Genomic DNA, 16,353 nt, shown 5'->3' with positions numbered 1-16,353 from the left:
TTTCTAATGGCAAAACTGAGTAGTGAGACATAACTAGTGGCAGAAATGATAAAAACCCTAGTAGGGATGCTAGACTACTCATATCAATTATGAATTCCTTCTTTTCCGAAAGCCCATTCGGAAATAACTCCAAAGTTAAGCGTGCTCAGCTTGGAGTAATTTCAGGATGGGTGACCAACCGAGAAGTTGGTCCCAGGTGCTCAAGAGTGAGGACAAAGTGTGCAGGAAAGACTAGTATTGATCAATGGGGCTAATCTATATCACACAAAGAGTAACGCTCGCAGTCGGGTGTGTCCGGGGCATTACAGTCCTTAACACAATGACTACAACAATATTTGGCCGACGCCGGTGATGGAGGGGCGATGATGGCGGTGCGCCTTCGTTTTGCTCCGGTTCTTGTGGTCGTCGCTAGAAGGTTTACAGATTTGGATGTAATTTTTACTTCTGATGTTCTATTTGGAATAAATCAAAACCTAGCCTTTGTTTTCATAAGAACTGGAAGGTTTGATTTGTAGATAAGATTCAAATGTGGTCTCATGTGTGTAACACTAGCCTTACAATACAAATATTTATTCAACTCCCAATCAAATGAATAATACATGATACATATATATTTACATACAACAAACAATCTTATTAGTACACAATACATATCATTGTTGTAAAATTCTAGTTTAGTAGTCCAACATTTAATTAATTGTGGTTGTCAGCCCAGAATTGAGCCTGGAGCCAGTCCACAGTCTTCTTCTCCACCTGAAAGGCCTTAGCCAAAACATCGTCTGAGATTGGCGGCTTCGAACCAAACACAGCATTCGCAATGGTTATGGCCCCTGGGTTTTGGCTGCTAAGTCCAGCGATTGCAACTGCTGGCTTGTAGGGGTTGGGGTTGAACTGGAAGTGAATGAGTCCTTGTGGGAAAACAAACACATCACCCTTGTTGAGGACCTTCCAAAAGAGCTTGTTCTCTGGGTTAGATGTGACAAAGCCAACATAGAGTGTCCCTTCAAGCACGGTGAGGATCTCAGTGGCACGAGGATGAGTGTGTGGTGGGTTCTCCCCCAAAGGTGCATAGTCAATGCGTGCTAAGGAGATACCCAGTGTGTTGAGACTAGGGATCCTCATGACATTGAGCAGTGTGACAATGGATCCCACCTTGCTCATCTTTGTGTCCCTAGGCATGTCAAGTTTGGCCGCTAAGAAGAAGTCCTCCGCAGTCACCTCCTTTGGGTCTTTGCAGACAAACCCATTAACAAGTACTGCATAGGTGCATATAATACAAAGAAGCATGTAAGTCGATGACTTGTAAAGATATTATCTGTAACAGGAATATATGCAAATTTTAGACTTTGCAACTAAGGTAGCTTGGAAGTACATACCATGTGAGCTATTGTCAGCCACACAGAAGTCCTGGAGAGGGCTTGGATCAGAAGCCATTGCCTGCCATGAGGCCAACGCGAGGAGTGCAACCAGAAGGAAGCTGGAAGAGGAGGCCATTGGGATTTTTTATGTTGAGTGGTGTTTCCTAGAGAGGTGTTTCAGCGTTTGTGGGTTGTGTGTTCTGCCGTACTTGTGTGGTTTGCCATAACGAAGGATGTATGTGTATATATAGCAGCAGGAAAGAGTTGGTAAAGGTTGTGAACAAGTCCAAGAAGATTGTATTGCCATATAGAAGTGGTCATTAAGCCGGTTGAGTATGCCGACTAGCTGCAGCATTAGGAAGCTTCATCATCCACTTCATTTTAATATGTTCTAGTGGCTGACTAATCTGACTTGGTCATGCATGTGTGAAACAGTAAACTACTACTGGACATGTACGCGTATTTGGTAGTACCACCCTAGACCCTAGTTACGTGATACCTCTGCTCACACCTCCAAAAATCTTAACAAATGAGCATGAAGAAAAATTTTGTTATTTTATTTGCAAGAATTTGCCCCCAAAAAATCACTATGTAGATTGCTGAACTTGAACTGAACTGATGTTTTTTTCAAAACTCAACTGACAGAGATTATGCGAACATAGGTTTTTGCTCCATCCTTGCTTCTGAAGAAAACAATTGACTTGGTCATAAGTGGGAGCTGAGTAATTGGAAATGGTACTCTTCCCACCATCTGCGCAAACACTAAAGTCACTAACGATTGCTTCTAATGTGATACTGCATAAGTTTTCATCATGCATGCAATTACCTGCTGGTGTACACATGGAAGAAGATACCGAGCACATTGTGAATGCTTCTTAGATTATGCGTGCATCAATGTCACGCATGACGAACATGAATAAGAATGGCCAAGTAACCTCCCTTTTCGTTACCTATACTACACATGAAATGGTCACTGTTGATGGAGTTGTCTATATGTGACCGAGTCTGAAGCAAAGAAGTAGTCATGGTTGGAGATCCCATACAAACTATGTGGAGAACCCGCCAGTTCTATTCAATATATAATTTTGTTCAGTTCATAATACACGCTCTATAATAGACCATCTCAACCTTGTTTCTTTTTTAATCAAGACCATTTCATTGAAATCATTTCAACCTTGTTAACCTTCACAAGGAGGGCAGGTCGTCTGCTTGACTTGCTTTAGCTGCGCGACTCCGGGGCATGCTATATCCTATCATCGCACTATAGCCATACCACAGTGTAGAGTGATTAAGAACATCATACGAAACATTCACAATATAAATATTATTTAGCAGACTCTATGACATGTGGGTCCCACACATTATTAAATGTCCGTAAAGGAGTATATATAATTATATATGCATTGGACTCTTTTTGTAGGGATTGTTTGGATAGCAAGTTTATGGAGAATCGGTCTCCTTAAACTTGATTTTGTAACAACCTAATATGCTGTTTGGATTAGTTAACAAAAATCCTTGATAAAACCGAGTTTTGTGGAAGTAAAAAAAATCCAGTGTATAAAAACGGGTTATCCGTACACGGTGTCCCGGCATCACACATTACCTTGGACAAGTCGCGCTACATCAGAGGTTCGTCTAAAGCATGTTTTCCTAAAAAACCTCCAAAAAACAATTTACTAAAATCATGCGTTTAACTCTCCCAAAAACCACATATGGTTTTCAGTCATGAAAATATATCAATAATTTTCAATACGCAACATACATTCGAAGATACATGTGTCAAATACGTATGTTGGTTGCACCTATCAGTTTCATAAATACATGGATTTTTCTGAAAACATTTTCGTAAATGTTTTGGAAAAAAATCCCTTCAGCAAACTTTTCCTAAAAACAATCCAAGAAAAAATATTATCTTTATGCTACTGTACTTATTTTCTCCCAACTGATAGAGCCATCCATAAAATAAAAATTTGAACCAGAGAGATCTATATTCCATAATTACCAAAAAAGACTATTTACCCTGCTTTATAAATAAAGAAACAACCACAAACATACAAGCATCCACTGAAGAGATAGAGGTCCACAAACACCAGACACCCAGCACACGACACGCAAACAACAAAAGTACAAAAGAAAGCCTTCAAAAAAAAGTACAAAAGAAAGTTCAGAATATGCTGGGGGCTACATCACAACACGCCCACGACTCAAGGAGGATAAAGGATCATGAGTAGCCTGGCCGCCACCTCCTTGTGCTTCCTCGTCAATTTGTCGATCGTCAACTTATCCCACCACTTGAATAGGGGCTTTCACTGCTGCAAGAAGCCACACAACTTGTAAATCGCATATTTAGCCCTTGAAGGAAAAATATGCTCGATGATAAGTTTATTTCGATCACACCACACAGAGTCTAGGCCAAGGTCCCAAAATTCACCCACATCAGTCTGTGAACCTGGCCCGAGCAACCGGACACTAGTTAGTGCCAGTGAGGGAAGTTGGTTGGGACCAGCTATTGCCCCAGACTTCCCTGGAGCAGCTCCACAAAAATTGGACGGACACACAGTAAGGGCATGTACAATGGTTGATAAAGCGGTCTTATCTTAATTCTTGTATGTAATTTAGAGATGACAAACAAACATGTCTACAATGGGTCATCTCTTAGCCTTATCTTCAATAACTAGTTATTCCTAAAAACATGGTGAGACATATTGTGCTAAGAGATCATCTCTTGCCTTCTCTTAATTAAGAGAAGACAAGCCTTCTCTTATGATTTCTCTCTCCTTCACCTCATCATTTATCCTACATGGCATTGCTAAGATAGAACCATTGTACATGCCCTAAAGAAAAGATGGTTCAGGTCCTCCACAACAGCACAGCTGGCATTGGCTATCCCCCGGCCCATTCCGCTTAAGCACTTGGTCACCCGATGGCAGCAGCCACAGGCTCCAAAGACCACGAGGTAACGTCTGGGTCCGTGGACAGGGATTCCATAATTGGGCATAACGAACAGAAAACAAGGAAGGGGAGAAGAAAGTTCAGGAAGTCCTTTTTTTTTAAAGACTAACGTCCACACGTGTGGATGACCGTCCAGTCGAGTTTGCACAAATTTAGACACATTGAGGTAGAATTCGCGTGCCACGTAGGACGGGGCTGGTGTGTGGGCATTGGAGAGTTCACCCACACGCCCACAGTACGCGGTTTGGCAGCTGAGTTGTGTGGGTGAACTAGTTTCTGCCCACACAACCAACACCTAGTCCACGTGCGTGTGGGCGAACTGATTTCGCCCACACGACACCCGTACGTTGTTGGATGGCAATTGCACTACACGTACGTGGCAACTAGGTAAACACACATGGCAACTATAATTCGTTGCAAGACGGCAACTGCAGTTGCGCGTACGTGGCAACCAGATAAACACACATGGAACCTGTGATTAACCATACATGGCAACTATGGTTGGACCACACGTGGCAACTAGGTAAACACACATGGCAACTACTGTTTGATCATATGTGGCAAGTAGTTAATCACACACAGCAACTATGGTTTGATTACACGCGGCAACTACCATAAATTTGACATGGCAACTATAGTTAACCAAAACAGATAAAGTTGGCATGCATTTACAACTACATTTGCCATCCCTAGATAACTACATTTGCCATCCGGATGGCAACTAAATCGTCATCCCGCGGGAGTACCTAACGTAGCTGCCCAAGGATGTGTGGGCATTTTTGCTTCGTGCCACATGCGTCGGGTGAAGATGAGTAGTACTTTGTTGGGCATGTGGCACGAAGTAGCTGAGCCCACACGTGTGGGCAATTATAATGTTTGCCCACACACAACCCATGTGTAGGACTGGACGTACGAGTGAGCTTTTCGGCTTGGCCCGAAGCTCGCTCCAGCTCGGCCCGTTACAGCTCGGCTCGACAGGATTATCGAGCGGGCCGAGGTCTGAAAACAGGCACGTTTCGCGACCGAGCCGAGCCGAGTTTCGGCCGGTCCAGCTCGCTGGCTCGCTTGCGGCCCAGCCCAATTCCACCATCGATCGCATTAGGGCACGACCACACGAGCAACCACAGCCAGAGTCTCTCATCTCTCCCTTTCTCTGCTCTGCGCCGCCTCACCTCTCTCTCGCCACGCCGCGAATCTGGATCGACGGCGACGAGCGACGCCGCGCTTCCTCGCCAACTCGGCACCGACGGCGACGGGCGGCGTGACCATTCCTCACCACACCGGACGTAGACGGACGTGCCTCCCGTGGTTTCTCGCGGAACATGACGAGCCGGACCAGGTACTTTCTTCCTTCCCAAATCCCAATCCCTAGCAACAGCTCTCTGAACTTAGTACGCATGTGATGGATCAATGGATGGATGGATCGTTGGATGTAGTCATGTAGTTCGAACTTCCCAAACCCTAGCCGTAGTTGTCTGCACTAGTACACATCTGGTGGATGGATGGATGGATGGATCGATATACGTGGTCAGGTAGATGTAGGGCTAGATGGGTGGATCATGGATGGATGTATTGTAGTCTGTACGGCTAGATGTAGCAGCAACGGATGGATGGATCACGTATGGATGGACTTGTAGGGTAGAATGGATGGATAGATCAAAAATTTCATTGATTCCATGTGTAATTAGTTTTCTGTTGTTGATGAACTAGTTGATGATCTACTTGATGTAGCATAGCAGCTTGAAAAAAAATCTAGTTGCTGGAAAATTACATACACTCCATGTCTAATTAGTTTACTGTTGTTGATGATTGACCGTTTGTTGTTTGCTGTGTGTGCAGACGCCTATCGTCGCAACAATGGACAATTAAAAGGGGAAGGCGAGTGGGAAGGAGAAGGAGAAAGAGAGGACGTTGGACTCCATTATGAAGAGAAAGTTGCCGGTCTCGGGGATGCACAAGGGGAATGGGAAGGGCAATGCAGCAGCTACTACACGGCTGCCGATGAAGTTGACAAATGATTCCAGCAATGTCCCAATCGCTGAGTTGTTGTATAGGGTAAAAAAGAAACCTCCGCCTCGACGTCTCCCTGACCCCACCGGCAATGATTTAGTCAGGATGATAAAATTCCAACATAGGATACAAAATGTAAGGAATAACTCGGAATGCAAGATGATCATCCGTATGACATGGTAGATACAGAAACTGCTTCTTTTATTCCATCGTCATACACACCATACAGGGTTTAGTACAAGACCAAACAAAGTACTATTACGGTGAAAAGAGGATTACATCTCATCGGAGGCATTCCAAGCTCCTATACATTATTTTTCTAAACCTCCGGAAAGAGTACAAACTAGGTCATATCCCACGAGTCACGCGGGATGATAGACGACACAGCTAGTGCAAACTAGTGTTACTACCACTAACTCAGACCGATCCGTAGTAGTCCTCGTAGAAGTCACCTCCATAGCCTGGAAGCTCAACATGATCATCCGGAAACAGACGATCTCGCGGAGCTTGTGGACCATAGGGGCTAGGATGAGGTCTTGGACCAACAGACGGTGGCCTGCGGGGACCGCGAGGTGGGGTGATGCCTCCTACATCACGCCAACCCATCACGTCTGGCAGAGCAGATCTCACAGGATAGAGATCGCGCATATCCGAATATCCAGCTTGCACCGCCGGTGCGAACCGAGTCAATGTGGCCCAGTGGTCAGCACGGGTATTGAAGAGCTCTAACCTCAAGGCCCGATTTTCACGGTCCTTATCCTCGAGCATCTCAGCAGTGGTGCGAGTCCGTGAATCCTCCTGGGTGGGGTTAGCATAGATAGCCTGGAGATACCCTTGTGCTCCCGGAAGTGATCCTGGCATATACCGGAAATCAGAGTCCCGAAATAGACCAGATCTGACTCGCATAATGGTCATCATAGAGTAGGCGGCATCCTGCACAGCCATCTCAATAGTAACCCCGAGTCCATAGGAGCAGTGAAGGGGCTCGGTGGATCCAGGATAAGATGGAAATATCCTGACAGTGCAGAGATACTGGCTTTGATTAAAGTCCCGAAATTGCTCTTCGACCGTGTACTCAGGATACCAGCGGTATCCAGCCTCAGTCATTACCCTGACCAACTTGGCAGTATGGCCGGGTACATCTAGGCATCGAGTCAGGCGAACCACTTGATTGAGGTCGCGAGTGGCCATCTGAAAGCACAATCATAATGCAAAGGCATTAGAATTTCTAGCAAAATTTCGGCAGCATAACGGCTGTAAATGCTCAAGAAGGATTTTGAGACATTTGACAAAGGATTTCATACACACTCAACATCATCATATCAAAGTTCTGAGACCATCCTAGCAACATAATGTGGTAAAAGAACTGAACTAGGCTTGTATCCATCATACCTATAAGGTACTACTGATTAGTAACACGTGATCCTGATAGAGAGAATAGATCCTAATTCCTTAACCCCCGGTGGAAGAATGGACTGACTCAGATCAGAATGTCATAAGATAAAGGAGTAAAAAGAGCCTTACGTTCCAACCCACAAACAATTCCCCTACATATAACTAAAGAATTTCTAGACTCAACATCGACCAGTTTGGCTTGGAGAACCTACAGGCAGTCCGGCTCTGATGCCAACGCTGTCAGGACCCCGACTCGATGTCACATCGATCTAGCCGGTAACACCTCATATCACTTTGCGGCCTCACGCACGGTATCCCCACGGGTGTCGCCTTACCTTTGCCCGGGACCGTTTGCGCATTTTGGCTCACGTATATGATAGTGTCGCTAGCATCCATATGATAAAGAGCCCGGGCTGACATGACTAGTCGTAAACCCAAAGTGGCACAGACTTACAGGGACAGGCATCCATGACCCAGCTTCGAACGTGTCGGTCATCAGCAAGTGGGTCCGGGCTGTAGCACTGGGCTAGCAGGACTCCGGTAAACCGGGCTGTAGCGGGCTAACAGGACTCCGGTACTCAATGCGTGACATTTCCCCGAAGGGACAGACACAGGAACGAAGAAGGACACATGCCGGCCAGCCTAAGTGTTCCAGAGCAGTAGCAAGCTACCATGGCTCAGCGGTAACACTAGGAGACATTTCCCGGTAAGAGAGGCTACTAAAGATAAACAACTAGATAGTCAGATCCCACACATACCAAGCATTTCAATCATACACACAATATGCTCGATATGTGCAAATACAACGAAGCATCACAACATGACTCTACGACACAAGTACTTTATTTAAGGCTCAGGGAGCCATACATACATACACAAAGATACGGGTCACACGACCCAGCATTCAAGTCATACAGTCATACAAACCAGCAGCGGAAGTACATTGTCTGAGTACAGACAACTAGTAAAATAAAAGAGGCTTGGAAAGCCTAGCTATACTACGTGGTCCTTCACAAGCTCAGGGTCACCACCTGGGCCTTTAGCCTACTCGTTGATGTCAATGTCTACATAGAACCCATCAGAAGGGGTTGCAGCGTCTTCTGTAAAAATGTAAATTATAGCAACATGAGTACAAGGTACTCAGCAAGACTTACATCAGATCCTACATACATGCATATTATCAAGAAGGGTTGGTGGAGTTATTGCAGCAAGCCAGCTTTGACTCTTGGCTAGACTATCCTACGATACTTCAACTTGAAATGGTTTTGCGCACACGAGTCCACTACTCACCAATTCAATACACTACCGAGGATCCGCCTCCGTCTTCCTACGGAAGAGCCATCCTCGGCACTCACACTTATCTTGAGGCTTTTAGTAGTTTCCATTTACTTGTCTATGAACTGTATAGGCAACCAAGTAGTCCTTTACCGCGGACGCGGCTATTCGAATAGATCATGATAACCCTGCAGGGGTGTACTTCTTCATACATGTTTCCACCACTTAGCGTCTGCACACGACATGTGCTCGGCAGACTTCAAGCGAAAGCCGACGTGGGTGTAGACCACGACCTACCTAAACACTTAAGCCTCTAGTCCAGGTTTATCGCCTATCCAGGTTCCATCCGCAGGGAGTCCGGCCGAGGTTTCCCATACGGCCCCGAACGATGTGAACAGGGTTCCCGAGATACCTAACGGGTATTCGGTACACCCGGCCACGTACCTACCGCATCACAGCCCACCCCTACGGTCAGCGCTGTCCACGGCCTCCAGTAGGCTACAAACACCAGAAACTACTTGCAACTCCTGGACAGAGAGCTAGGGTGAATAAGAAGTCGAGCGGGGTCATATTTCAGGGCCCAATGCATGGTAGTAGCTGTATCTTAAATCACACATACAGATCTCAGTGCTTAAGGTCGGCTTCAATGAAACAACCCACCATGTACTCCTACATGGCCTCTCATCGATACCTTTACCAAATCGTGTTCACCACACCACTCTCATTACCGACATAAACATTTCACTCTAGCCCATCACCCAGATGAACCAGACCTGACACGACTCTAAGCATAGCAGGCATAGCAAGGTAGGAACAACACATACATATGGCTCAATCAACTCCTACACATGCTAGTGGGTTTCATCTAGTTACTGTGGCAATGACAGGTCATGCAGAGGAAATGGGTTCAACTACCGTAGCACACAGCAGTTTGAAACGCGTTGTCTTAATGCAGTAAAAGAGAGCAGGAGCGAGAACATGGGATTGTATCGATATGATCAAATGGTTGGTTGCTTGCCTGATGGTTCGATGCACTGATACGGTTCTTCGTTAGGGTAATCACGGTACTCCTCGGAGGCAGAACCTGTCGCAAAGGACACCGATACACAACCATCACCAAACAATGTGCAACAATATGATGCATGCATGAAACATGGCAATATGAGTGTGTTGGGCTAATGCAACTAAAACCAGAAGGGTTTGAACCAAATTTGAATCAAAGATTCAAATTTCAAACTCAAACATGGCCTTTTAAAGTGCTTTTCCTTGTTCTGCTTAAAACATCAATTTAACTTGTTTGATCATGCATGAAAATAGTACAGATGGATAGATTGGATTTTTCTGATCATTTTTCATATATAATTTGTCCAATTTGGAGTTACAGAATAAAAGTTATGAATTTTTGAAGTTTAAATAATATTCTGGAATTTCCTGATTTAATTTAAATCCAGAAATATAAATATTGCGCCAGCATGACGTCAGCATGACGTCAGCGGTCAACTGCGGCTGGCTGGGGTCAAACCTGACGTGTGGGGTCCACACGTCAGTGACAGGGGGGTTTAACAGGGTTAATTTAATCCTAATTAGGAATTAGTGGCGCTGGGGCCCACTGGTCAGTGTCAGGGGGGTAGTTAGTTTAACTAATTCGGTTAGTGCTAATCCTAATTAGCTAACAGGGCTGGGCCCACCTGTCAGGGACACAGGGGGGTCCTGCCGTGGTCAAGGTGGGTCAAACCCACCGGCGACATGACGCCGGCGAGGCCCGAGACGGCGGCGCGATGCGGGAAACGCGCTACAGGGCACGGGCGAGGCCGTGCTTGGGCTCGTTGGAGAGCCCTTGCTCCCGCGCGTCGAACGGTGGTGGTGGCCGTGCCTGTGGTGGCCGGTACCGACGACGGCGAGCTCGTGAGCGGCGGCCGGAGTTCGGCCAACGGCGGGTTAGGCGATGCAGGGCGCTAGGGGAGGCGTTGGTGCGTGCTACGTGCTCCTGGTGAGGTGTGGAGCACGATGGTGTGCTCGGCTTCGAGCTACAACGGCTCCAGCCACGGCGGCGACGAGGCACGGCGGCGGCGAGCTTCGGAGCTCAAGGGGACGGCAACTACAGGATGCTAGGGACGACGGGGCAAGGGGGAATCGGGTCAGTGGCTCACCGCGGAGCTGCAGGGATGGTTAGCGGGCTCGGGGACGTCCGGTAGCTCTCGATTCGACGGCGACGATCTCCGGTGGCCGAGGAGGGGAACGGCGACGTGGGCGGCGATGCAGGGCTTCCGGAGGGGCTTGGCTTGGTGGGGAGGAAGAGGGGGTCGCGGCGGAGCTCCTGAGCTCAGCGGAGGGGCGAGGGGTGGCCGGTGACGGCTGCTATGGCGAACGGCGGCGATGGTGGTGTTCGGCCGTGAGAGAGAGAGCGAGGGAGAGGAGGGGAAGAACCGAGGGAGAGTGAGAGAGAGCAGGGGAGGGCGTGGCGTCGTCCGGGGCATCGAGACGAGGAGGGGAGGGGCAGGCAGGCAGGCGAGCAGGTGGCGTGGCGCGGTGGCGCGCGCGCGCGCCGGCCACACTCCCCTCCCTCTGTCGAGGACGAAGACGACAGAGGAGGGAGGCGGGCTGGGCCGGCCAGCTGGCTGGGCCAGAGGCGCCAGGTAAAAGGCCCAGGTAAGGTCCTCCCTTTTATTTATTTCTGTTTTTTAATTTTCTGACATTTGTTTTGATTTAAATAATATATTAAATCATTTATTTACCTTATGCCAATTTTTGCAGGAGCTAGATATATTATTCCAGAGCTCCTTTATAATTGGCATAATATTTGGACATATATTAATATATATAACTAATATATTTCCAAAGCAAATATTTATGCATTAAATCCAAATGCCCAAAATAAATACCTATGAGCTCTTAAAAATATTGGTTTGATTTTTATCTCTGTCCAATATTTCCAGAGAGCAACATGAGCATTTTCTTGGACCCTTTTGGAGAAATTTTTATTTGGGTCATTTTTCAGAAATGATTCTGAGGGTTTCACAAATCCCCATTTCAAATTAAATGGAATTTTAAACATGATGCACACACTCTGATGCATGACTAGCTAGGGTGTGACAATCGGGATGACAAGTTTCATGGTTATCATTATTCTTTAAAGCATACGTGTCATCACAATAATCATCATAGATAGGAGGCATGCTTTCATCATAGTAAATTTGCTCATCAAAGCTTGGGGGACAAAAAATATCATCTTCATCAAACATAGCTTCCCACTACTAGGGAAAAGCCTATACACAGAATCTTACCAGCAGCGCTCCCTAAAATACCACGCTACTGCTATTTAGCAGCAGCGCGTGTTAGAGAAACGCGCTGCTGACAGGAAAATAGCAGTAGCGCGTCCACCGCAAACCGCGCTGCTGCTATAATTGCCATGACCTCGCCCCCCCCCCCCCCCGCTAGTTATAGCAGTAGCGCACTTTATTGAACAGCGCTACTACTATAGAAGTTAGCAGCAGCGCACTTATGGGAAAACCGCTACTGCTAAGATCAGCCCACAAGTTTAGTCCCACCTCGCTCCGTGAACAGGGTGTTTACCACCTTAATATGTTATTTCTGAAACTACCACAACCAGTTGGTCTTCACTGAACTCTATGTGTAAAATTTGTGGCCGCAATATGAGTCCTCTCCGGTTCCTACCGGATAGGACTCATATTGACAATTCAGATTATACACAGAAAGATCATTGATGGCCAATATATTTTTGCATTGATGTATTTTTTGTATAGTTACACTTAGCAGTAGCGGTTTATGTGAAATGCGCTACTGCTATTCTGATTATCTGTAGCGCGTTTCGGCAAACGCGCTACAACTATCCCTACCTTATCCCCACGCACACGACCGGCGCCCTCACTCACACTCTCACTCTCGCCCCCCGTGCCGATAACCGTCGTCGTGCGTCGCCGCCGCCGCCTTCGTCCGTCCGCCGCCGAGGTACTCCCCTCCTTCCGTCCCTCCTCCCTCCTCCTCGCACATCCTCCCTCCGCATGCGGCCGCCCCTCCCTCCTCCGCCGCCGCCCTCCTCCCTCCGCCTGCGGCCGCCCTCTCCCTCCTCCACCGGCAGCCCTCCTCCCACCGCCCTCGACCTTGCCGCCCCTAGCTACCTCTCCGTCGCCCCCACCCCCTGCCACTAGTTAGTACTAGATTTAGTAGTTGTAGATGTTAATTTAGGGTTCATAGCTAGTACTAGATGTTAATTTAGTTAGTACTAGTAGATGTTAATTTAGGGTTCATAACTAGTTTAGTAAGTAAATTAATAAACTAGTTGAAGTAGTTGAATTAATAGAACTAATGTATTTTTAGTAAGATAATTAATATAACTAGTTGAACTACTTTATTTTTAGAAAGAACTAGTTTTTTTCTATTTATATTAAGTTTATATTTAGTAAGAACTAGTTGAATTAATAAAACTAGTTGAACATGTCATATTTGTTGTTCTTTTTTAGTTTAAGCAATTATTCGGCATGTATTAGTGATAACTTATATTGTTTCAGGTGACCACCGTCATCCCCGTCACCGACCCCCTCTGACATCCCCGCCGTCGTCCCCGTCATCGACCCCCTCCGACATCCCCGCCGTCGTCCCATTCACCGACCGCCTCCGACATCGAGGTGAGACCAGCCAAATATCCTTGTATATCTTGTGTTGTTGCTCAAATAGGATATGTGGTTGCCCAAGTGGCCCTTCATGTTCAGTTTACATCTCCGAGTGGCCTATGTTTTGCCGGAGTGTTGATTAATTTCCATTCCGGTAAATTTCAGGCGCTCGATATGTCCTTTTTTAGCAAAGGTCTTGCCGGATTTTTTCGTGAATTCTGGCATGACTTGTGCTAGAATATGTAAAAGTTTAATCTTTGAATTATGAACGTAGGAAATGTCGTACTGGGACGACGACAGTCTCCCGGGGGAGTGTAGCTGGTGCCATGACGATCGAGGTATGTGCGACAGGTTCGTTCGGCTGGACGAAGATCGGCGCTTCAGCATTAAGCTCGAGGAGACCTTCGATTGTGAAACGGTACGCAACAACGACAATTGTTTTTTTCGTAATTAAGCATGACTTCAACTATTTCAGCGTCTAATTTTCATATTTTACAATTCGACTAGCTTATCCCATGCCATGCAAGACGCTATGTCTTGGAGAGGATGGTTTTGAAGACCATGAAAATTTCGAAACAAAGAAAATACACCTAAGGACCCATCATGATATGGATTTTGAAGTAAATCTGTGCAATGCTCAGAGCGTAACCCATTTTGGTTGCCAAAATTGGGAAGCACTTTGCAAAATGTATGGTTTTTATGAGGGTATGATTGTCACCATGGATCTTGGTGATCTTGACATCGAGCAAGACAATATGGACATTTGGGTCCTTGTTGATACGCTTCCGATTGTACCGCTATGTGAGTTTCTCAAACATAGTTATTAACTAATTTATAGTGTTTATTTCAAAATAGTTGATAGCTTATTTCCATTGACAGCTTATTTTGATTCTTCAAAGACTGTGCGGAAGATGGTAGATAAAACCCACTACACCGATGGCACCGAGTTAACGTATAAGGAGAAAAATCATCTGATTGCATTTTGTACTCTTCTTGAGAATTACAATAACTATTATCGAACTCCTCCAAATTATGGTGAATACGTGCCACTAGTGCATGTGTTGAACCACGGTAACTTCTCTGGAGATACCCTGGTAAGATTTTTTACTATTACGACATCCGTGCATCTTTTGCATACTTCTAAAACTAGTACATCATTGCTAACTACGAAGTTATTATTATGTTTTTCCATAGAAACTCCCGATGGATTGTGTGCCTCATCTGATGTCTCTGCATGGTCGCCTCTCAGTTCTGAACATACTGTCAGGTAAATCTACGGAGCTCACCTGTGCATATCGGATTTCTAAAACCCGTGAACACATGTTCATCAAAGAATGGAAGAAATGTATGGACATTCACAAGGAGGTTCTTGGAAGTAACATTCAGCGAAAGGCAAGAATTGGAGACAGGCTAATCTCCATTCTCCATAATGGAGAGTCAGGGGCTATCTTGTTTTTTGCTATTTTACCTTAGAAAATGTAGTAGGTCTTAATCGAATGTAATAGGTCCTATGAGGTACAATATGTTTGTTATGTGGTAATGTGTTAGAGTTGATAATGATGATCTTGAGGAGGTGTTATGTGATGTCAATGATGAAAACGATGATCTTGAGGAGGTGTTATATGACAATGATGTATTATGATGTTAAGTTGTTAATGATATGATGATGATGATGATATTATTATATCATTGGGTGAAAGAACCGCGGATTAGTTTCAAGTGGATGGACATCCACTTGAAACTAATCCGCGGTTCTTTCCCCCCGTGATGTAATAACTCATTATGATGTAAATACAATCTCTAAATTCCTGTTGTATGAAAACTTGTGTAAAGGTGTATGAATACAACATGAAATAAAAAAGAAACAAAATACTAAATAATAGTAGTAGCACGGGAAAGGAGAAGCGCTGCTACTAATTACCAGTAGCGCGGTTCTGAAGAAGCGCTACTACTAAGTCAATTTATCAGTAGCGTGGGTCCAGGCGCGCTATTGCTAAGCATTAGCTGTAGCGCCATATCAGTAGCGCTCCTGCCCGCGCTACTGATAGGCCTAAAACCCGCGTTGCTGCTAGGCTTTTCCCTAGTAGTGTCCCCAAGCTTGTAGCTTTGCATATCATTAGCATCATGGATATTCAAGGAATTCATACTAACAACATTGCAATCATGCTCATCATTCACATATTTTAAGCCAAGAATTCTATGTAATTCTTCTTCTAGCACTTGAGCACAATTTTCCTTCCCATCATACTCACGAAAGATATTAAAAAGGTGAAGCGTATGAGACAAACTCAATTCCATTTTTTGGTACTTTTCTTTTATAAACTAAACTAGTGATAAAACAAGAAACAAAAAGATTCGATTGCAAGATCTAAAGATATACCTTCAAGCACTCACCTCTCCAGCAACGGCGCCAGAAAAGAGCTTGATGTCTACTACACAACCTTCTTCTTGTAGACGTTGTTGGGCCTACAAGTGCACAGGTTTGTAGGACAGTAGCAAATTTCCCTCAAGTGGATGACCTAAGGTTTATCAATCCGTAGGAGGCGTAGGATGAAGATGGTCTCTCTCAAACAACCCTGCAACCAAATAACGAAAGGTCTCTTGTGTCCCCAACACACCCAATACAATGGTAAATTGTATAGGTGCACTAGTTCGGCGAAGAGATGGTGATACAAGTGCAATATAGATAGTAGATAAAGGTTTTTGTAATCTGAAAATATAAAAACAGCAAG

The 16,353-nt window shown here is 45.5% G+C and overlaps 1 protein-coding gene across 1 annotated transcript; it reads right to left on the bottom strand.

Moving 5' to 3' along the window:
• Positions 1–516: 516 nt before the first annotated feature.
• Positions 517–1,564, bottom strand: LOC123162816 (germin-like protein 8-11). Its single transcript, XM_044580574.1, has 2 exons — positions 1,377–1,564; positions 517–1,256 (listed from the first exon to the last, which is right to left on the bottom strand). The coding sequence occupies exons 1-2, from the start codon at positions 1,492–1,494 to the stop codon at positions 694–696; spliced, it is 681 nt and encodes a 226-aa protein (XP_044436509.1). The 5' UTR covers positions 1,495–1,564; the 3' UTR covers positions 517–693.
• Between the last annotated feature and the right edge of the window lie 14,789 nt (positions 1,565–16,353).

The sequence above is a fragment of the Triticum aestivum genome, chromosome 7B (assembly GCF_018294505.1).
Source record: "Triticum aestivum cultivar Chinese Spring chromosome 7B, IWGSC CS RefSeq v2.1, whole genome shotgun sequence".
Taxonomy (NCBI): domain Eukaryota; kingdom Viridiplantae; phylum Streptophyta; class Magnoliopsida; order Poales; family Poaceae; genus Triticum; species Triticum aestivum.
This window is presented reverse-complemented; position numbering and strand designations above follow the sequence as displayed.